Source organism: Apostichopus japonicus, chromosome 22, assembly GCF_037975245.1.
Source record: "Apostichopus japonicus isolate 1M-3 chromosome 22, ASM3797524v1, whole genome shotgun sequence".
Lineage (NCBI taxonomy): Eukaryota > Metazoa > Echinodermata > Holothuroidea > Aspidochirotida > Stichopodidae > Apostichopus > Apostichopus japonicus.
This window is the reverse complement of record NC_092582.1, coordinates 9,103,232-9,127,123: the sequence shown is the minus strand read 5'-3', so window position 1 is coordinate 9,127,123 and position 23,892 is coordinate 9,103,232. Positions and strand designations below refer to the sequence as shown.

General features: G+C 36.1%; 2 protein-coding genes across 3 annotated transcripts; one reads left to right on the top strand and one right to left on the bottom strand.

Annotated features, from left to right (window-relative positions):
• Positions 1–464: 464 nt before the first annotated feature.
• Positions 465–10,333, top strand: LOC139963760 (uncharacterized). The gene is made up of 5 exons (XM_071964877.1): positions 465–622; positions 2,551–2,738; positions 4,236–4,399; positions 5,709–5,818; positions 6,594–10,333. Exons 2-5 carry the CDS (start codon positions 2,565–2,567, stop codon positions 7,295–7,297), a joined length of 1,152 nt encoding a protein of 383 aa, XP_071820978.1. The 5' UTR covers positions 465–622; positions 2,551–2,564; the 3' UTR covers positions 7,298–10,333.
• A 2,311-nt stretch (positions 10,334–12,644) lies between these two features.
• On the bottom strand, positions 12,645–22,281 carry LOC139963880 (reticulocalbin-2-like). Of its 2 annotated transcripts, none has more exons than XM_071965087.1 (8): positions 21,740–22,281; positions 20,660–20,844; positions 19,653–19,758; positions 17,954–18,129; positions 16,092–16,205; positions 15,152–15,254; positions 14,510–14,661; positions 12,645–13,959 (listed from the first exon to the last, which is right to left on the bottom strand). In XM_071965087.1, exons 2-8 carry the CDS (start codon positions 20,825–20,827, stop codon positions 13,822–13,824), a joined length of 957 nt encoding a protein of 318 aa, XP_071821188.1. In that variant the 5' UTR covers positions 20,828–20,844; positions 21,740–22,281; the 3' UTR covers positions 12,645–13,821. The 2 variants fall into 2 exon arrangements, with proteins under 2 accessions (XP_071821188.1, XP_071821187.1); XM_071965086.1 differs by having other exon boundaries at positions 20,660–20,874; positions 21,740–22,277.
• Positions 22,282–23,892: the final 1,611 nt, after the last annotated feature.

Here is a 23,892-nt window from a genome sequence, read left to right as displayed (position 1 = left end):
TTTCACCAACAGACAATTAAGTGGCCCATGTAGTGGGTGATCTTTGTCATCTCTAATTTTATTTGTCATCCTTACAAATTCATTCTTTGCAGCTGTGTTTACTTGATCCTTCAGTAATAGCTGGCTTACATTCAATATACGTGAAGTATCTCATCAGTCTAAAAAAATTAAAGTTAACAAAAGCTTAATTGATATTCTAAAGACAGTTCCTTATCAAAATGGCACATTTTATTTGCCATTGGGGCACGTTTGATATTTTGGAAAAAAATTGGGGCGCACGTTCCCCTGCCCATGGTTCCCACCCCTTGGTAATTCACTTCATTCTTATTATTGTTCCTTTTCATCTTTTTTCTTATCTGTTTGTTTCTTGTGTCATCGTTGTTTTTTTTCCCCAAATGGCCGCCCATAAGACTCAGCAGATTCCCTTTCGTCAGGACTGTTTACTCAGTGTTTAACTTTAGGGCATACACCAACCCTACATTGTATGTACAATAATAGTACATACTGTACGTATGTACTACACCAAAGTGTCTTCAGTTCTTCACCGTGCACTTGGGCGATATCACTTGCACTGCGTGGAAAGTCGAACTTCGAAATATAGCTGAGAAAAGTGACAAGAAATGTAATATTGTATGATTAATACTATCAATGTCTTCTAAGGATGTTGAAAAAATGACAGTTCTAAGTGGTTTCCTTCAATGCTGAATGTTTGTACTGTAGCCTAGCACCATAACTTAAGCCTATTTAGGCTAGCCGCCGAAAATACAGATAGCCTAGCCTAATTCTGATGGTAGAAACCACTACTAGTACTACTGCAGAAGCACAACCATGTATGCCCTAGCCTTCAGTACCTATACAATACTATCTAACTTTGGTCAAGCCCAAATTAGGGTAGCCTATATTGTTAATATTTAGCTTTCAGCTGTTTGTTGTAAATGAAGTTTAAACAGATTTGGTCAACAGAGATTGATTTGTAAATATCTCAAGGCATGCAATGCACTTGTAACAAGTTAAAATAGGAACCCTAGCTAACATGACTTAAGTTTGAAGTAACATTGTGCCGATATCACCCGTGTCGGTTTTGCAAATATTCGGTATTCCAATCTTGGTACAATACGAAGGTCAAACCCCACCTAAGTTTAAGTCATGCATTAGTAATAGTACATAAAGTATCAAAATTAAAATCCGCTATCGTAAGTTATTATCTTTTGCACAACTCACAATCAGTAGCTACTTGTGTAATTCTCATTTGCAGAACCTATTAGTAGAAGAAAATATGTGTGGATCCTATAACACTAGTCCTCTTGTAGCCTCTTTTGAAGTGAAAGATCATATTCCCCACCAGTTGATATGCTTGAAACTGAGCTTGCATTTTCTATTTGTTGAAAAACACAAGCCTACCCTTCCTGTTACTTCTTTGGGTGATTTGTTACTCTATTGGACCAACTATGTTCAACACATAGCCTGCAAGTTTGATACAAACTGTTTTCAAATGGAGACAAAATTTTTTTTAGCAAAATGTTCAAAGATGACTGTGCAATGAATAAAATTTATTTCATGTAGAAAAGACATTAGTGTATGCTGGCTAAGAACTTAATTACTGCTTGTTTTTCCAGAACGAAAACGAAACATTTTCTTCAATGTTATAATTTCCCTATCAAATTATATCCTTCCGTTAGCCAGCTAAACTAACAACTAAGCCTAGCCAAAACTAGCAAGTGCTTCGTGTTGAAAAGTTTTGTAAACCAACCGGCCACATATTGTGATACACAAATTTGATTCTCACAATACCATCTTATCATCAGTTATCAATGTTTTAACAAACTATATCAATATTGATTTTTCGTTATCGGCAATGAGACTAAATGTTACCGACACAGATATGCCGCCCATATTACTGATAAGGATCATTTATTTATATGTCTTCGAGATTCAAGAGACATTGACCTAACTTTAAGTACTCTTCTTTTTACCTAATAATCCCTTCATTGAATCCATCCCTGCATCTTTAGTCATAGCTATGCTGGTCTAGATTTTCACAATTTCAGCCGCTCGCAAAAAAAACCTGCCACTGCATAAAATGTCTACCGGCTAAAGTCAAATTTCCACTTAATTTTCTTTTCCTTGAATTCATATAATCTTAAGCAGCATTAATTCTCTACCGGCAAAATGAAAATACCAGTGCATGGATTTTTCAACTTGCAAACAACAAAATCCACAAGCATTTAGCCAGTAAATAGCCTGAAGTTTGAGGCCTACTATAGGATCATTTGAACTTAATTTTTGAGAGTGCAACTTGAAAGCTGCTGAAGGATTAATGTTTGCAATATTTAATACATGTCTAAAACATTTGGAAAACTTAGGAATGCTATTAAGTTAAAATCTATCTAGCTGCCTGACTTCATGTCGCAATCATTTGGCAAATGTCGCCGAAGGTCAATTTTGGGGATTTTTGAGTAGGTGGGGTTTTGAAGAAAAATTATTATTGGTTGGGTTTGCAGAGGTTTATATATGTAATGATTAAAATATTTCCTTCTTGTTTTCTAACAGTTTAAGGAGCTAAAATGTCCTACCCTCACCCAGACAACCCTGATGGTAACTTCCTAGCAAGTGGGGGAGATCAAGTGGATTTTGCCCGTTCAGCTGTCAATGTTGTTGCTCTGTCAGATATTCCTCCAGTTTATCTGGAGAAAGATACAGGAGGGAAGGAATGCCTAGCAGGAGAGAGATTGTCATTGGTAAGAGTCTCATATGTCGTTGGTTTTGTTTAGGATGGTGGTAACATCCCATTGGTCTACTACTTATCCAAGGCTTTCAAACTTTTCTCCCAAACTCCTGTCTTCCTGTAGTAATAATAACGGCATAATATGTTAGATGCTCATCTAGACATGCCAAGAGAAGTGTCACTGGGAGTAAATAACACTAGAATTAAGAAAAGACTTGTAAAATGGTCACATCTTTGATGGATTTTGATGGGAGTTGCAGCTATTTTGATGATTTTCTATGCTTATAATTGTGATAAGGAGTGATTAGGACAATGTTGTTCATAGGTTTCCATAGACATTTAAGTTTATCTTGATGTGATAACAGTAGAAAAGTGCAATCCAGAAGTTTATATGTAATATACGAATATGGTAGGTCTAGGATAGATGTAGTGTTGATAATTGTTAGATTAGAACATATAATTTATGAGCATCTGTTTCATATGACACTTGCAACATATCGGGCACTGTGTTATATGCTCATCTAGACATGCGAAGAGAAGTTTCACTGGATGTGCACAGAATTGCTTTAGCTACCAGTGCCATACATTTAACACGCTAATAATTCATACTAATAAATACTTGATCGGCATACAATCAGTAGCATATGTAAAACTCATTACAATACATTACAATACAATACATTACAATACAATACATACATATCAGTGAGCGTCCATATGTAAAACTAATTCCAATACATTACAATACATGTCATTACAATGAGTAGCCATATAAAACTCATTACAATACATTACAATACAATACATTAAAATACATACATTACAATGAGTAGCCATATGTAAAACCCATAACATTACAATACCATACATTACAAGACATACATTACAATGAGTAGCCATATGTAAAACCCATAACATTACAATACCATACATTACAAGACATACATTACAATGAGTAGCCATAAGTGAAACTCATAACAATACATTACAATACAATACAATACATTACAATACAATACATACATATCAGTGAGTGTCCATGTAAAACTAATTACAATACATTACAATACATGTCATTACAATGAGTAGCCATATAAAACTCATTACAATACATTATAATACAATACATTAAAATACATACATTACAATGAGTAGCCATATGTAAAACCCATAACATTACAATACAATACATTACAAGACATACATTACAATGAGTAGCCATAAGTAAAACTCATAACAATACATTACAATACCATACATTACAATACATACATTACAATGAGTTAGCCATGTACGTAAAACTCATTACAATACAATTACAAATACCATACATTACAATACATACATTACACTGAGTAACCATATGTAAAACTCATTACAATACTTTACAATACACACCGTACATTGCAATGAGTAGCCATGTGTAAAACTCATTACAATGCATTACAATACATACATTACAATGAGAAGCCATATGTAAAACTCTCACATCAAATGATTTTGTTTCCAGATTAGAAGCAGCTGGGGTACAAGAATGTCACAGGTCAATGAGCCAACCAGTGGAGTACTAGCATTGGTCAGTTTCAAAGGTGAAAACCTCAAGGAAGATAAAGTCAAGAGTTTACATGCTACTGTTGATGCAACTCTAGGGGCTGGAAAATGTGACTTTTTGAGGTCAGCCTTGTAATTTGTTTTTTGCCTGCATAGCAGGTTGTTAATGAGATGCAAAACTACTGTAATAATAATTTAATGATAATAGACTGAGTTCACCAAAGTGGTGTAATGCAGACTGAGATTGCAACAGTGGTGTATAGCAGATTGAATTCACTACACTGACTTGACTCGAGTCATCAACTTGACTTGTGTCACTGACTTGACTCGAGTCACTGACTTGACTGCAGTCATCAACTTGACTCGAGTCACAGACTTGACTTGAGTCACTGACTTGGCTGGAGTCATCGACTTGGCTCGAGTCACTGACTTGGCTGGAGTCATCGACTTGGCTCGATTCACTGACTTGACTGGAGTCATCAACTTGACTGGAGTCACTGACTTGACTCGAGCCACTGACTTGGCTGGAGTCACTGACTTGGCTTGAGTCAATGACTTGGCTCGAGTAACTGACTTGACTCCACTCATGAAGATCACTGGTTATATGACTCGACTAAATGATGAGTAAATGCACTATAAAGATTTGCCTACCTGCTTTTGTATTCCTGCAATAAAAACTCATGAAGTCCATATTTTAAAGGTTTCAAAGAGAAAGATTCAAGGAGAGAGAATTGTAGAAGGCAACCTTCTCTTTTACATTACTGTACTCTATAAAACGGACACCAGCATGTGTCTTCTTTAACTCGTACCAAGCAATTTCTGAAGTAGTAAATGATGGTTTATTATTTTTGTCTTCATAGGAAAAAATGATTACTGGCATACTTTGGATGGAGCAGAATTTGTGTGAAATTTATGTTTTCCCCATCCTGCTCCCATCCTAGCAAACAAAAACTATAAAAAGAAGAAACAAAAATATCTACTAACTTGATAGTAAGTTAAGACCTACCCCTTGAATTACAACTACAAAAAGAGTCAGACATCACAAAATCAGTAGAAGCTGTCGATGATAGGTAAAGTAGATTGTTAGCCTTGCACTGCAATACTGGATAAATTATTCCCTGGAGAAAGTGAATGTATATTGGCACAACCAATGTTGAATAATCAACTTTCTCAGTTCTTCTCAACTTGAACAGACTTCGTTTAGTTTGGACAAGCGACTGAAGTTTGCTCTCATTTTATTGTCCTTTTGTAACATCTTTTTTGGTCTTTGTATTTCAGTGGAAAGATTTAAATGTTATTATTAGTAAAAGTAATATAGTATTTACAGTTGTCATTGTCATTGTTGTTAAATGCATTCGTAATGCAAGACTTACTACGTATTTAACTATGCACATGCAGTAACCGAGTGCTACAAATTGATTGCATTCACCAGGTGGGGAGGTAAGGAGATATTGTTGAGTTTCGAGGACATGGCTCATTACAAGACCTTCGGAGACTGCTTTATACAAGGAAAGTTTGACTCCGGTATGACACAAATAAAAGGTATGTTTCCTCAAGACATATTCTCACTTTTCTTTAAATTGATCGAAAATTCTTGTTACCTTTGGATGAACGCCTCCCAACTGAATGCGACCTGGCTCAACGCAACCATCGTAAGATGGAAAACCATACATAGTTTGGCCGTGAACACTTGCTCATGACTAGGACTGACCCAAGATTAAGCATATTTTTTTAATCACATCTGATGCCGGTGAGAGAACTCAACATGTAAAGGTTTCCCTGATTGGCAGCAGTGGGCAACAGTCAGGCGGTATGCAATAGTTCAGTCGCAACAAATGTAAACTGATGAAAGGAAATCATTTTGATTGGGCCTATCACCAACTCCTGCTGCTAAAAGCAAATGGTTGTTCAGTGTGCCGGCATCATATGTGTGGTAAGAGTGGGGTCAATTGTTTGACCATGGTGCCATGACAGATAATTGAAAAATAAGTCCCACAAGCCTAGTTGAGTTGTATCTTTCTCAGTCTTCTTCAGTTTGGTCTGGTCTGCATGCATCTGGCTTAAAATTAATTTCCTGCTCAGCCAAAAGAAGGAGTTTATTATTTGTTAATGTACACATCAGCATAACTATAGGTATTAGATCAATGACTAAACCCTTCCACACAGTTATATTATGGTAAAGTGGAACAAATTGTAAGAACGTTTTTCATAATTCCAGTTTATTATTTGAAGTTTTGGGGAACCCATGTTTGCATTAGTCACAAAAGGGTCAGAGGTCCAGCTTCTGACAGTGCTTTGACTTCTCTTTTCAATACAGGAGCATCTTTCATCAACACACCACAGTGCTTTCTAGAAGTTCTTTCACCAGTGGAGGAAGGAAGTAATGTACAGGGCGCCCTCAATAGGGTGGTCTCCTCTTTTTCTGGGGCCTTCACACACTGCACAGTCTTGGAAACTAAGGACTTTCAACCTCAGGAAGGATTCATGACCAAGGTTGTTAACGGGAGCATTCCATCTGTTGCCATCACTTTGATATTTGCATCTCAGGCTCAGCCGCTAGCAGCGGAGACCAAGACTGTCTTGTCCTCGTCACCATGGCAACAAGTAACCTTACCAGCCCCGCTACAAGACGAGATTGGATTTGATACGGATTATTTTGTCAACAAGAACCTGCCATTGCCCTTGATTGGGATAAAGACAGGGGCCCCTAGTACAGGAGTGCAGATCACAAAATTGGTTCAAAAGAAGGAAAATTTTGATGAGATGGTGAAGTTTTACCAAGGCAAAGTCGATAGCCATTCGGTAGGTAGTAGTGGATCTTCGGCAGCAGGCATACTCAAAGCTAAGTTTGAGTTATCGCGCAACTCAGAGTTAGTGGTCACGTTTCTGCCAGGCCTGTCCTGCGAGAACACACCCACGGCTCGTCTGTGCTTTCTAGACAAATCCGCTGAGGAAGGCAAAGTGGAGATATCACAAGATAAAGAAGGAAACGAAGTCATCTCCGTGGCCTGCTACAAATAAAAACATCTCTCTGTCAACATTTCCCTCTCCGAAGATAACCTGTTTTTTATCTCTTTTCTATTTCATTTTTTACATGCAATACAGTATATGAAAGGTGATGGAGTTTTGTTTTTGGTTTGATATTTATAGTTGATTCCATTTACAAACGGTATAACTCTCTAGTACTACCAGCTGTACCAAATCTTCATTGTCACAACCTAAAAGTATGTATTGTGTACATTTTACAGCAGCTTTGGATTTTTTTATAGAAATTTTCATTTATTCAGAGGATAAAGTATAAAATATTAATACTTATATTTTAATAGTCATGTTTTATTGTGAATGCCATCTCCTTCAGGAATGTTAACAGCGAGTTGACAGTGATCCGTAAAATCGTGTCAGTTGTCATGGTTTCCTTTTTTCAAAGCTTATTTTGTAAATTTGTATCCTGTATAACAGGTAGCCAGCTGTTTAGAATTCAAGCCATCTGCTAGCCTAACACAGTAACAGGTGATCCTAAGTTCTGTAATGTTCAGTAAAGATGAACCAACCACCACAGCAGTAGACACAAACTTACCAGATTGAGAAAGATAAAACTGGTAAATTACTGGTAGAACTGACAGTGGAACCCAAACTTTGGTCACCATGGGATAGACAGTGTTAATGATGACTCACGACTCAAGTCACTAGATATCTTCAGAATAAAATGGATCCAACAAGTTTGTTTACTTTTTCCTCATGGAGATGTTACAGTCACTCAAGCCTATCCGGAGAATCACTGGTAACGATTCGACTCAACTCGACTGTAATGTAAAGTGCCTTCTTACTACAATATCTGTTGGTGTCAAAACAATATTTTTTACTAAGTACATAGTTATCTTTTGCAACAATTTCATTTAGCACAATCAGTGTTCATGTATTACATAGTTTTCCATAAAAATTGGGATATTTAATTGAAAAAAAAGTTGGCAGTACCTTTTTCTCCACTACATTACCAAGGAGAATACTGCCAGCTGTTTCTTAAATTTCAAACTTGTCATCTCAGCAGGCTTAAACATCTTGCTGATATTTTTGTCTTAGAATAGACTTCCAAACTTAAAGGACAGATGTCCTGTATGCAGCATTGTACTGCAAAAGCACCTGCGGTAATATTGAAGCCACCAGCTGCAAAGAAATTGTCCATAATAGTTGCAGGAAGTTTAGACTGTAGATTCTAAAACGGTCAATTTACTACAAAAACAACCTTACCTAACATGTCAGCCGGTCAAAAAACTATGACAAGTCTGTGTCCACATGCTCAATATGTTGCACCCAAAATTTAACATTTGAAATGGAGGATTTATGAAACATAAACAGGTTGATGGGTTGTATACAGAATTGTGTGTTAGTACATGTACAGTGTTATGTAACTTCGTTTGAAGTATGTAGTATTTAATATAATTTAACTGCTTTATCACAACATATTTTCAGAACATTGTCTGTAAGCATTCATTTTTCCCCCCTGCAAATGATATGAAATATCTTTCTAGAGAGGCTGAATCCAAGAGTGCTGCCACCCTCATATTATTAGAAATATTTAAGATTAGAAGTCATAAGATTTCAATGGTATTGTTTTCAACTATCAAGTCAGTTTTTAGTTTATGTAAATAGCAGCTGTTAATGTGTTAAGCATAGCACAGAAATGCTAATACTGATCATAGAAATAAGAGTCTCAGAGCTCTGTTTTGCATATATTTATGTATCATTCACTTACAATGTTTCAACTTTTTCGATAAGATTTTGAAATGCATTTTTGTATATATTTAAGGGTTATAACATACAGCTGTCACTGAGTATGTCACTGGCAGTTAATGTGTTTGAGAAATCTGCAAGAATCTGGCACATATCTTAAATAATTCCAATTACATTCCTGTTTCTAAACGTCCATCTCAAAAACCCCTTTCTTAGACTAGCAAAAGGCTTATGGCATGTTGAAAAGTGGTATATTTTCAATTTCTTGAAAGCTTGCTTATGGCATGCAACCCTACCAATTTAACCACTAATAACTATGACCCAAAATTTAATGTCGGGATACATCAGTTGCAGGGCTTCAACTAAACGAAAGTGCACCTACCCCTTGCTGTTATGCTCTTCAAAATCGTCCGTTACCACTGGCAACAACTGCCATGCCCTCATAATGATAATTTAACTCCGTCATCAATTTAAACGAGGTCTCAAACGTTTCGGAAACTCTTCATGATGTTTGCGTCAATTGTATCTTTGGAAAACGGAAAGATCTAGATTACTGATTCAGGAGGGATCTCATTAATTCTTCTTTTCTGTCTATTCTGTATGAGTAATCTCAAACTTTGGAAAGAGTGCCTTGATGCCATTTTTAACGTTATTATTATTCCCTGATACCATTTTGATAGCTGAAATATTGGTTGTGGTGTCCTGTCATGTAAATTAGAATCCAAAGCAATTTACAACCAACCCTTAAAGTGGTTTCCGTGCCCCTCTCAAATCCTCAATTCAAACCTTGCTCAGACGGTATATTTCATTTCTTTGCAACTTCAAGTTCACGTTGGTTGAATATATACATATATATCTTTGAATTGATATTCCTAGTAAAATGCAATAACTATCTGGTGACAGAAATGGCTATAAAAATTGCCATTCTTGCTGAACCACCTTCCAGTTATTGCAAGATGATATCCTTTAATGTAATAGAGCATAAAGGCAAGACACCTTTAGGGTCCTTGATGGGAACTTGAGTGTCCCTCCTGATCCTTTTATTCTACTAAACTAAGCTAAACTAAGACACACGTTAAATCGATTATACTTTTCCAGTTGTATGATAGCTCGAGATGATTTCTCTTTGATGGAGCAAATATTTTATCATTTAATGTCCGAAGAATAATTATTACAATTGTATCTCTTTTGTTGAATATAAGAATATATATATATGGTTTCTTGTTTGGTCACAAATTTTCATCATGATTGGGTTGAAGGTACACTCACCAAAATAGAAAATCTAGTGATTTTCTATTAAAAAAGGAAATAAAATGAAGAAATAACCATTCTTTTTGTGTATTCTTTGGAGTCTGCATCTTAATGTTTTGAAACTGTTGAAGATGTTCTACATAATAAAATCTCATAACAAGGTACATAACTCCATATTTTAACTGGGCTGAGTTTGCGTTACAAATAATGAGATAAAAAAAGTTCCTGTTTGCTAATTGTGCAGAATTAATACTTAACATGAAGAGCCTTATCCCCCCCCCCCCACATCCCTCCTTAAAGGGTGTGAAGACTCGCCCACAAAGAAACGTCTCATGTCGGTAATCTGACCTAGTTTCGAATGAGGTGTAACAGTGTTAGACAACGCCATCGATCCCAGAAAAACACAGCTTGCTACCGTCCGTAATTATATAGACACTATAGTGTACAGTCAATACATACAGCTACGGTCAATACCCACAGCACTGTACATAGTAGCGATGTACATCTCAGGTTTAGATAAAAGATAACAAGGGATCACGTTTCATTACTGTCTGCATTTTGTAGCGACAAGAAGAAAACTTCACTTGCAAGCAACAGAAAGTTAACTTTTACAGAGCGCTGCATGTGGTATTGGGCGAGTCTTCAATGCCTTTAAATAAAACCCATGGCAGATTGGGTTGACTGTCCTACCTCCTCTAGTATGCTAAAGCCAATAGATCTAGGGACTGGTATTATTATATGGCAGGGTGGGGGAGAGGGGGGGCAAGGGGGATCAGGTCACAGGAGGATATAAAGGTAATACAATGTAGAAAGCCTAATAATAGCACAGATTACCTTTACAAAAGTTTGGTTAAGTGCATTGTGGACATTTATAATCTCAGCCTCTATGAAAGGTAATTTGATATTAGTGCGAAGCCAAGGGGTGGGCAACCTACGGCCCGCGGCCACATGCGGCCCGCTAGTGGGTTTTTTGCGGCCCGTGAGATGTCTCAAGAAAAAGAAAAAAAATCAATCTATTTTACATCATCACAAAAACGAGCCAGCTGTTTAGAATTTATCATTTATCGACACTAATGGTGCTGTTATAGGTAGGCCTATTATCCCCATTAATTGTCAACTGTATTGACATTATGTTTTGTGAATACAGATTAAGTACACACACCTATTGCTTGAAAGTCCTCTGAATCAAACGTTTGAAATCAACAACAGGCCGTCGGTTAGGTGCAGCCCAGTCAATTTTTCACTCCTTATATCTGGCCCATTCATTCAAAACGGTTGCCCACCCCTGACTAAGCCCTTCTGGAGTTTGGTATGACCATCCCAAATTGTGATATCATTGAAAGGAGTAGTTTAAGAGGTAAATTTATTTGAGCTTAATGAGAAAAGGACCTCGATCTAAGCATCTAGGTGTAAATTAAGAAATATTCATTTGTAAGTTATATACTTGTTACCAAAGTGAACTTTAAGTAAGCAGGTCTGATGTCATGATATCACAATGACAAATATATTTGACTCTTTGTTTTTCATGTTATTGCTCTGAACTTCAATTGGTACAGTTTCAGCTTCGATTAGATGAATTATTGATCAACCAATCAAGATGATTTTGTTGTTCTCTGGTGAATGTAACTTTCTAAGTAGAAAATTCACTTTCTGATGAAAAATGAAACATCATACTTGTCCATTTATGACATCACTCGTTTTTTTTTTCCAATTTTGGTTCCAAACGTAAAGTTGTTGACTGAACATATCTTGAAACCTGCTTGTCAAAAACTGAATGAAACTCAACCGCACTATTACATTATATTTCTCTGTTACTCTTCATACCAACATTAAATTTATCATCTGAAATATCCTTCTACTGCAGAAACATCTGACTTGACACCAGGAAGCTGAATACAAGGGACATGTTGTGGCTGCGATACATCAAAACAGACAATAAATGTTCTGTTCATACATGTATGAAGAGTGTGAGAGCTGCTGTAATCTTACAAACAGTCAGATGACTTCTATATACTTCTATCTACTGACTGTTGCTATGAATCAAATAACGTTGTGTTTAAAGGGTGTGAAGACTCGCGCAAAAAGAAAGGTCGGATGCAGGTAATCTGACCTAGTTTCGAATGAGGTGTAACAGAAGTGTTAGACACCACCATCAATCCCAAAAAATACACACACAGCTTGCTACCGTCGGTAATGAGACACTATAGTGTACAGTCAATACATACAGCCATGGAAACCACCCGACGTGTAAGTTGTAATCCATAAGCCCTTGTGGGTTTCTCCTACATTTGTGGTCGTTTAAGCATTGTAGAACTATCTGCTGATTATTATTATTATTTTTGATTATCATTTCTACATACCAAAAAATAAATAAATAAAGACAATGTACAAGTTATCACTGTACAAACATTTATATTTCTCACACAAAATTTCCAAGTAGTAACCAAAATATATACTTAAAATGTAACTTTCAGCAAAAAAGAAAGAGAAAAATGATTGGAAGGGAAAATAAACTGACAATAGGTGGAAGAAAATTTGGAGCAATTTGGAAGGAATGTCATCGGTACTAAAGAAGAATAGTATCGTGGAACCCATCAGCTGTATACTTGAAATCATCAATTTGATTGCATAGATCCTCAAATCACCATCACAAAATTGCTTCATAGAACTTTCGTATCTAATTAGAACTGCCCACCTTCAAAATCATTTTGTTTGTTTTGGTTTTACAGTACTTGGCCTCAATATATGGATATGGCTTTAAGACATCCTGCTGCTGCTATTTAGAAAAAATTTCTACCAATATTAATATTCTATACATAGAATCTAGTAAATGTTTTCACACTAAAGTATTTTTATAAAATGGTAGCTTTATTGTGATGCAAAGCTTGGTATGGTAATGAACTTTTAGGTTTCCCTACTTGACCGGTACGTCAAGATATAAAAACAAATGCAACTTTTTCAAAGTTTTTTTCCCATTCAGCACTTACATACTACTCTAATAGCATATATACTAGCATGTAGTAATATAAAGAAACTGGTCAACACATCATGCTCACAATCTCTCTCTACAGTTCAAAGAAGAAAGCAAAAAAAGAAAGAAAAAAAAACCCAATCGATTATTATATTTTAAATGATTGAGAAGATGAAGTTACAGAATACCATAGATGCTAAACCCGATCTCTTTATTTTTGCACAAGGTAACAATAAATATAAAAATCATGAAAGACAATATTTTATCATAATACAACATGCTACAGAAATGAATGTTTTGAAATCCTTCAATATCGTACCGTATCGGAGAGATTTCTTTACAAGAAGAGTGATGGATGAAAACATACCCGAAATGGCGTGAGTCTTTTCTTTATTTTTGTGCTAATATTATCTATTCTAGAAAGCTCAAATTGATCTTGTTATTTCCATTGCCTGATTGTCATAAATATATAAGAAGTTAAAAAACCAGCAAAGTATACCCTCTCATTATCCATTTACCAATATTGCCCGATAACAGATATTTTCTCTTCGATGCAGCCTATCGTGCGATTTTCCGGTATTCTTCGGCTTCATCATAGTTCGTCCTCGTGGTGGAATACGCCCTTGTGAGATTCTATGCTGCCTGCAAACAGGTCAAGTCTGTCCAGTATCTCCTGATATGTGAGCTCATCATTTGTATCGGCATCTGCCAACTCGATTAAATGCTCGGCCTGTCCAAAAAGATTGAAAAAAAAGAGGAAGAAGAAGCCCAGTTATATCAAAGAAACAAAGAAGATGGATAAAAGTATTTTAATTAAAACATACTGGGAAAGTCACAATAAAGAAAGCTTTGGCGTTATACGGAGAAAAAACGAACTTGGCAAAGAATGACAGGTTGTGTCTTGCCCGCATGCTTAGTGATTCCTTGTCATTTTGATACAGGAACATTTAATGTAAATTGCGCGCACAAGGTCCTTGTACTATAAATATGGTGGATTGGCATAACAAGTATGAAGTTGATCCAAGCTGTACTCCTTAGAGTTATGGTAATTGCAAAATTTTCAGGCTTTGAAATCTGTGGACCTCAAATGACCCTTTACCTCAGAAAATGAGTCTTCTTGTACCCGATACTAAATGTCATAAGTATGAAGTTCATTCACCATATAATTTTAGAGTTATTGTTGCAGAAGCAAAGTAACACACAAATGCACACCCCTCCCCCACCCCTTCCACACACACCCTCATGTGGATTCCCTTTGACAATGAATAAACAGTACCAACCTCATCCTTTGCTTCAAAATGGTACTGAGGACGGATAACGTTGACTAATTCCTGAAAGCCTCTGGCATAACCGTCCCTGTTGTGATCTACCTCTTCTTCAAAGATGAGCCTCTCTTCGTCGAGAAATTGCTTCTCTTCTGGATCCTCGAGATCTGTTCATAAAAGGTACATAAAACTGCTTGAGGTAAAGATACCATGTACATGTTGAACAATGTTACAGGGGTTATTCAGGAAATTCAATAAATGTCTCCAGAAATTGGAGGACCATGGAGTAGAAAAGTTTCCATTTAGACTGTTAAATTTGGCTCTTAGCATCCCATTCAGTACCTAGAGGATGGTAGATTGAGAGCATGAGAGGGCGGTAGATTGAGGGCATGAGAGGGCGGTAGACTAAGGGCATGAGAGGTTGGTAGATTGAGGGCACGGAGCAAGTAACATGGTAACTCTTTAAAGTATTCTTTGGGCAAATGTGCAGATGAGAACTATGAGTGCTATTGAGTATCGTCTAGTAAAAGCATTTCGTCTGGCATTTTGCCAACATCTGGTCACTGAAATACTGTTTTTCTTGATCTCAATATTCAGGCTTGAAATTTTCAGCAAACTTTAAGTTTTCTTGGGATGATGGATTCCCGATAAACATACCAAAGTCAGCCTCTTCGTCACCTTCAGACAACCATTCCAAAAAGGAAATAGCGCCATCTTTATCAAGATCCATCACTCCAATGATGTATTCCAATTCGACTTTCTGTAAAACATGAACAACAAATGACGGAATTGTATACTGTAGTTGTAGCCAGTAATTGGTGTATTTATAGGAAGGTATTTAGGACAACTGAAGCATGACTTAAATAATAAATATAGTAAGTATCAAAAATAGTAAGTATGTAGTAAGTATCCTCCTACTCAACTGCCCTCCTTCCCCCTCCTCCCCCCCCTCCAACCCCCTCCTTCACTCCCTCCCCCTCCACCCTCAAATTATGGTTAATAAACTATCACATGGGATATAATTAGTTATTTTTTGGCCTCCATAAGTTCTGAATTAGTCTTATCAAACTATTATTATTTTCTGTTCTGGAGTAAACAACTTTGAAATGATTATTTGAGATCCCAAATGAACAAATCATCTACAGACAACAATATGAACGTCACAATATACTAAGAATAGAAGATTAGCTTCTATTTATTTAAGTCCGATCAATCAAATACTGAAAACGACAGAAGAGTTTAGAATAAGGAAACACGACGGGGAATTATTAAGTGTTCATATTTTGTGTTGCAACGTTTGAAAGCTTTGAACTTTGTCCCTTAACAATAATACTGTCACTGCACACAAAAACTGTTGTACATCTTTGCAATCAAATAGCAAATTGTTCATTTGTCATGTAGCCTATTGCAATGAGTTACTGGATGAAATATTCCCGGCACAAATACGCTACACTTGATCTGACTGGCAGGCAACAACGCTATAACGTCCTCAGCAGTAATTTGCGCAATGTCGAAAAAGAAACTAATTTCATATTTATTGTACTCTATATGTATCGACTGGCAGCGTGTAATTCTGGCGAATATGACCTCTACTGACCTCTGTTTCTTGAGAGTTGGATGGGTTATGTACGCACAGGTATTCATGTCTGCTCAATTGGCCATCCTTATCTCTGTCTGCTGCTTCAAATACGTTACCAGCATGAGTCATGTACTAGCAAGTGGAAGAGAAATGGAAGAAATACTTCAGATATAACACCAGAGGCTTCAATATGCTTAAAAGATATACCACTAGAGGCTTCAATATGCTAAAGATATAACACCAGAGGCTTCAATATGCTAAAGATATAACACCAGAGGCTTCAATATGCTAAAGATATAACACCAGAGGCTTCAATATGCTAAAGATATAACACCAGAGGCTTCAATATGCTAAAGATATAACACCAGAGGCTTCAATATGCTCAAGATATAACACCAGAAGCTTCAATATGCTCAAGATATAACACCAGAAGCTTCAATATGCTAAAGATATAACACTAGAGGCTTCAATATGCTTAAAAGATATACACACACTAGTGGCACTATTGGCTTCAATATGCTAAAGATATAACACCAGAGGCTTCAATATGCTAAAGATATAACACCAGAGGCTTCAATATGCTAAAGATATAACACTAGAGGCTTCAATATGCTTAAAAGATATACACACACTAGTGGCACTAGTGGCTTCAATATGCTAAAGATATAACACCAGAGGCTTCAATATGCTAAAGATATAACACTAGAGGCTTCAATATGCTTAAAAGATATACACACACTAGTGGCACTAGTGGCTTCAATATGCTAAAGATATAACACCAGAAGCTTCAATATGCTAAAGATATAACACTAGAGGCTTCAATATGCTTAAAAGATATACACACACTAGTGGCACTAGTGGCTTCAATATGCTAAAGATATAACACCAGAGGCTTCAGTATGCTAAAGATATAACACTAGAGGCTTCAATATGCTCAAGATTTTACAATTCATTTTGAGGAGCCAACTTTTATCTCATGTCTGTCTGCTAGACAAGCTAGTCCAGATATTTGTCTGTCTGTAACACAAGCTAGTCCAGATATTTGTATTTCTGTTACACAAGCTAGTCCATATATTTGTCTGTCTGTTACACAAGCTAGTCCAGATATTTTGCATCTGTCTACTACACACACTAGTCCAGATATTTGTCTGTCTGTTGCACAAGCTAGTCCAGATGTTTTGTTTCTGTCTACTACACTTGCTAGTCTAGATATTTTTCTGTGTACTACACAAGCTAGTCCATATATTTGTCTGTCTGTTACAAAAGCTATAGTCCAGATATTTTGCATCTGTCTACTACACACACTAGATATTTGTCTGTCTGTTACACAAGCTGGTCCAGATATTTTGTTTCTGTCTACTACACAAGTCAGTCCACATCTCTTGTGTCTGTCTGCTACACAAAAAGTTCAGATATTTTGGTATTTTATACTTGAGGTGTTTTGTCTGTCTGTTACACAAGCTAGTTCAGATATTTTGCATGTCTACTACACACGCTGGTCCAGATATTGTCTGTCTGTTACACAAGCTACTCCAGATATTTTTGCATCTGTCTACTACACACACTAGTCCAGATATTTGTCGGTCTGATACACAAGCTACTGTAGTCCAGATCCTTTGTTTCTGTCTGCTTCACAAGTCAGTCCACAATCTCTTGTGTCTGTCTGCTACACAAACAGTTCAGATATTTTGTGTCCCTTTGCTATACAATCTAGTCCAGAAACTAAAATCTGAACTGTCATAAATATCAATATGTCTTGAACGTTACAGTTTTAAACATTGGAAGCATATATGATTCCTACTGTATGTGACGAAATGTTATTTTCTTTTCTATTTCTAAAGAAAGCGAAAACAAACCAACCAACAAGACCAAGAACCAACCTCTTGAGTTTGCTCTTCTTCTCTTTCCTCGTCTTTCATGTATCCAAAGTTGTATTCCATGTACTCCTCCTTGCTGACCAGAGAATTTTTATCTTTATCAGCCTCACCGAATTGCCACTCGGCCGCTTCCACATCGATCTTTCTCAAAGATTCCCTTAAATGAGCCACCAACTCCTCTGTTTAAGGCAAAGAAAAAAAAAATTTGTTTGTTTAAATGTACAAATACAAGAGTAATAGATACCAATGCACGTGAAGGGGTCGAATTAAAAGCTTAAATTTGACCATGAAATATTATGCAAAACCAGGATGAAGAAATACCATCAAATATAACTAATAAATTGGCAGCCTCTGTGAAGTACACCTGAGATCTTCCCAGTCCGAGAATATGCATCCTTAGATAAGTGGGGAATTGGTTGCCAAAAAGATCCCCATGATATACGGTAGAGGTTTATGAAGGGTTGGGTTTGGCTTCTCCTTTAACAATTTATACGTGAAGTAGTTCATTTTTTTTGTTTGGTCAACAGGGGAGGTTACTTTACAGTAAATCTAGATGACCAATAGGTTTATCAACTAATACTCTTCTCTTTTTTGCATACAGTAGATATAAATCAATAAATTATTATTATACATTTCTACCATCACTCAATAATAATTGGCAAGCCAAAGAACCAAATTACCATAAAGGTATTATTTGCAAACTTCCTGTGGCTTATATATTCCAATATATCTTCAATTGTTTGCATCAATCCACTTTAATTTCAAACATGAAGAGACAGTCTGAATGGGCCAAATTGCTTACATCACCTGTAATATGATTAAAGCAGCATTCTACACTGGATTGTACGTCTGTGTAATTTTAATCATGCAATGCCAGACATTACTGTCCATAATACATGTACTACAATAGAGATCTATAGTGAAAATATAACCCATCTCGCTGACCATTCCAAATCTCGCTGCCCAGCCCAAGTTTTTGTTTTATGCAGTATGGTATTTAAGTGACTGATTTAGTGAGATGAAACAAAGTTTGTGTCCCACAAACGTTAATCCAACTTTTATATTTCTTATATATTAAGACACCTTTTGCAATGTTGGTTGACAAAAGTAATGTTTTTTTTTTCTCTTTAAATACATGAGTGAGTACTTAATTGGGTAACATCAGATTGTACCAACTTCAGCACAAAATGCCACTTTATTGTGCTTTCCATTCCATTTTCCAACAAACCTGTTTGTTTTGAAATCACATAAACCAGTGGAATATATTTCATTTAACATATTCTCTCATATATTGGTTCTTCTGGTCTGCATGAACAGTATGCTGGTAACTGTGTTAATCTCCAGACAACAGTTTTTGAACATTCACTTTACACATTTGACTCCACCACTTGACACATACGGTAGGCAATATACAACAGCAGGGGAATTGCAAGTTGCAACTCTTTTCTGCGTATTGTTTTCACTTTTGAAATTTAAAACTTTCAGATCATATATAAGAGCTAGCTCTTCCTCACACTATATTAAACATATGGAGAACACTAATGAAACAATCTAACATCATATATATGCCAAACAAACATTTTTTTCTTTTTGAGAGGCAACCCTTTCTTTTGATGGAAACATAATTCTTGATTGACTGTATGTACAGTACATATTACTTGAAGAATAAAATAATTCCGATAAGTATATTTGCACTGCCTACCTTTCTCAACTACTCCATTTTTGTTGTAGTCCACTTTATGGATGATTTTCGCAAGTTGTTCCTTAGCTTGAGGTTCGTGTAAATGCTCAAATTCTTCTGCAGCTTTCTAATAGTCAGAAGGAGAACATCAGATTGTTTCAAGGAAAAGATTTTATACAACAATGGTTAAGGTTTTGAAAATACTGTATGTCATTATATAATGAAGATAACAGTCTAGTGGTCGCCAAAAAAAAAAATTCTGCTAAAATTTGCATGTATTTGGTATATCAATTTTATGCTTCTACTTTACATTAATTATTAATTTCGTTTAAATTTCACACCAATAAAGAAGTCAAGACTAGAAGCAAGCAGATTCTTTGCATGGCATATATGAAATGCAATATAATGTAAAATAAATATAATGTAAATAAATATAGAATGTGTTTTTTTTTAAGTAAGAGAAAAATATGCACCAAGCAAGTTACATGTTGTAGTATAATTTTTGTTACATGACAGTACAAATATATGCTAGACCACAGTAAAGAAATGTTGGTGTGTAGTATTATATGATCAAAAGTTTTGTTACTGTTTTAGCGTACCAGCATATATATGCTCAACGGATTACAAAGTCTCAAATTTCATGCGTTGCATGTATGCAACAATGTCTATCATGAAATGGTTATTGATCCTTCTAATAAATACACTATTATCTACATGGTAAAGAAACAAAATGAACACAAAAGGCCAAAATTAACATGACTTTTATGATTTTTTTAACGATTATTTTCAAATAATTCTGCAATACCATTGAGCAAATTTTTAAGTCCTAACAGCATGTCAACAGCATGTGATTACCCTGCACATGTAATATTTCTCACAAGTTTCAATTCCAAGTGAAAATTCAGTTTGGCTGTCATGAACGAGTTGCAGTTGTGATTGTGGCCTGTACCGACTCTTTCGATAGGTACAGTCTTTTACCAAGTACAGTACTGGATAATACAGAAATCAATACTATACTGTATACTTACAATGCCACCAAGGAAAGCTGTATGGTCAAACTCCGGGTCATGTTGGCCACCATCATGATAATGTTGAGGAAACATATCAAATGTTTTCACATCTTCATGGTTAAGGTTAGCACCCAGGGAGTGTGCAAACAAGGCAGTTATACACAATACAGTTATTCTGTTTATCATGGTGATAACTCTAGTAGCTGGATGTTTTGAAGTGCAAACAAATGTTTCTGACATGAAAAAAGTAAAGACATTTTGTCAAAATTAAACATGAATTCAATGGTCTGTTCATTGATCAATTTATCTTAAGAAAAAAGTGATAAGCCCCTTCATAATGTGGCACAATTGCAGAACACGACATAACTGGAAGCTTCACCTTGTAGCAGCCGCTGCCACACATGAAACCCCTTTTGGGATTAACCTTTTTTCAATAAATACTAGCTTACTGTACTAAATTTTGACTTGCGTATCATGACCACAGATCACAGTGTAGCCACACAGACAACACATATTGGACTTGAACACATTGTTTTCAATAAATACTACTGTACTCAGGACTGTATGTATTATGCATGTAGAGATTATAATGATGTGTAGTTCTTAATATGCTTTACCCATCAAATGACTGCATAGATGGCTATGATATACAGTAGAGCTTTATGGTTGCAAGTGTAAGCTAATGAAGGACTACACGAGTAGGTCTTTTGACAGCCTCTGTCCTGACATGCAATACTGTACAATATGTCGTACAAGAGATCTAAGTTTCTAACCTAAATTAAACTGTATTCATATCTTTTCTGCTTAATCACAGAATACCCCACAAGTCTTGAATCTCACAGATTATGGGCAAAAGTGCCAATAGCCCCTAGTAAAAATTGTATTGTCATTCTCAAAACGCCCTGTACATGTGAGTTGTGGAGTATTCTGCAATTACTCAATGTTTAGTTATGGCTAATAATTGAAACTCAGTCACACACAGCTGTGTTGACTAACGTTAGGCCTTACTAGTAATGTTAGATCATAACATATCTACATTAAAATTAACCGAACAAAAACTACATTAAGACTTCTTGTAGAAGTATCTGAACTACTTACATGTTGGCCTTTGCTGCACGCAGAATTCAAGAAACGCCGAAGTAGACAGATTGGATTCACGTCGTGGAACTGTAAGACCTAACCAGTGTTATGTCATGCCTGGCTTACATCAAATATTATTATTGATTCGGATTCGGGTTTCAACTTTACAGTTGTTCTTTCGAGTGTGGAAGTACACGTATCCTTACATACAGTATGTGAAAGAAGGCCAAGGCTAAAAACGACGAAATTCATCAGCTGAGGTACACGTTGTCAGGCATCGCACGGTGCACGAGTAACTACAAAAGCCTTTCGGCAATTGTCGATTTTGTTTGTGCAGTGTTTTGGTTCAGCTGATACCCCGTGGGCGCGGTTGCAGCTAGCTACATATTGTCCTATAGGTACCAATAATAGAAGTAATTAGTAGGGACACGTCACTATAAATCTGTTAATAATTGCGTTTATTGGTGTTATAACTCTGCATCTTTCCAACCAAGCCTTGTTATAAAATGCACCTTTCACTTCATGCCAATCAAAGAAATCTAGCCTATAGCGGCTACAATTAACTTTGCTGTTAACCTAGGCCAACTGAATATTGAACATCCCGAGGAAACAGACCAACTCTCTCTATAACAATCACTAGCTAATCGAATCAGAAGAGCTAGCACTTACATAGGTTAAATCTCTGACCCAGGTACAAAAATCTTGACTAGTCCAAAATGGCACCATAAACGTTTCACAGAAAATACAGAGAAATATTCTCTTCGTCTGCATTGACTTTGCACATGAATGAGATCTCAGATATTGATATCCAACACCCAAGCTCCACTAAGGGTGATAAATGTCCAATTAAATCCCCTAGTCCCAAATCCCCGCCCACTGTATGGTACTCATATACTTCATGAACGCCTATAGGGTACATACGAAAATCGGGCCAATATGACCCATTATGAAAACCTCTTAACGAGAAAACGAAAGATGAATACTTGTTTGAACGCCATAGGTAAATGACATATTTCTTGAGTAATTTTTGCGAATGTCTTATACGTAGATCAAAGCTCCAATTCAAGTCTGGAAACTAAAGAAACCGAGTATGACTTTTGGTTTCGATGATAATTGTAACTTTTGTAGTCACTGCTTGTGTGTGGATATGTGTGTTTGATGAGGCCCAGTAAACCCAGTCTCAAGAATGGAACTTTGGACAGGTGTCATATTGGTATGTATTAGAAGGCCTACCACATTTAGTACACGAAGCCCACTTGTGTGGTGGCGATCAAAGTTCATTTGTACGAAGGCCCATTAGGGCCATAGTGAAAAAAAAATTGTCAAGTAAAAAATAAAAAAACCAAGTGAAAAATTGATAAGTGAAAAAAAATTGACAAGTGAAAGAAACAAAAATTCAACCAAAGAATTAATCTGTCATAACAGATTATTTAATCTGTCGTAACAGATTATTTAATCTGTCGTAACAGATTATTTAATCTATCGTAACAGATTATTTAATCTGTCGCAACAGATTATTTAATCTGTCGTAAACAGATGATTTAATCTGTTGACAGATTAAATAATCTGTTACGACAGATTAAATAATCTGCTATGACAGATTAATTCTTTGGTTGGAAATTTTTTTCTTTCACTTGTCAATTTTTCACTTGATTTTTTTTTTACTTGACAATTTTTTTCCACTATGGCCCTAATGGGCCATCGTACATTTGTGGTCACAAGGGGTCAAGTTGTAAAAACATTGAATACACAATATCTCAAGATGGGAAGCTTGTACATATCATAAATGTGACATGTTGGGTGTAATCCATTGAGTACAATTAGAGGCCTTGGTGGAGGTCAAAGGTCATTTTGAAATCAACAGGGGTCAAATTGTGAAAACATTTTTAACTTGATGTCTCAATGAGGAAAGCTTGGACAGACCTCGAGATTGGTATGTACTACGTACATTGAGTAGAAGAAACTTTAAATGTTGTTTTGGTAGAGATCAAGGTCATTTTGGTCAACAGGATGCGCCGTAGTGTCCATTTCAGTCATTGTGAATATTGTTTGTCACATCTCACGCTGTTTATTATATTACTTAAATCAAGTATGCTGTTCATGCTGCAGGGCAAATAGCTTATAGTACATGTCACGTTATTATAAGATTATTCATGTTAAATTATCCAAAC

Coding starts and splice junctions, on each gene's coding strand:
- LOC139963760 (XM_071964877.1), top strand. CDS start 2,565: ATGTCCTACCCTCACCCAGACAACCCTGATGGTAACTTCCTAGCAAGT. Junction 2,739..4,235: donor CAGGAGAGAGATTGTCATTG/GTAAGAGTCTCA, acceptor TTTTGTTTCCAG/ATTAGAAGCAGCTGGGGTAC. Junction 5,819..6,593: donor CGGTATGACACAAATAAAAG/GTATGTTTCCTC, acceptor TTTTCAATACAG/GAGCATCTTTCATCAACACA.
- LOC139963880 (XM_071965087.1), bottom strand. CDS start 20,827: ATGATAAACAGAATAACTGTATTGTGTATAACTGCCTTGTTTGCACAC. Junction 15,255..16,091: donor CCAACTCTCAAGAAACAGAG/GTCAGTAGAGGT, acceptor CATGTTTTACAG/AAAGTCGAATTGGAATACAT. Junction 14,662..15,151: donor TGACGAAGAGGCTGACTTTG/GTATGTTTATCG, acceptor TTTTATGAACAG/ATCTCGAGGATCCAGAAGAG.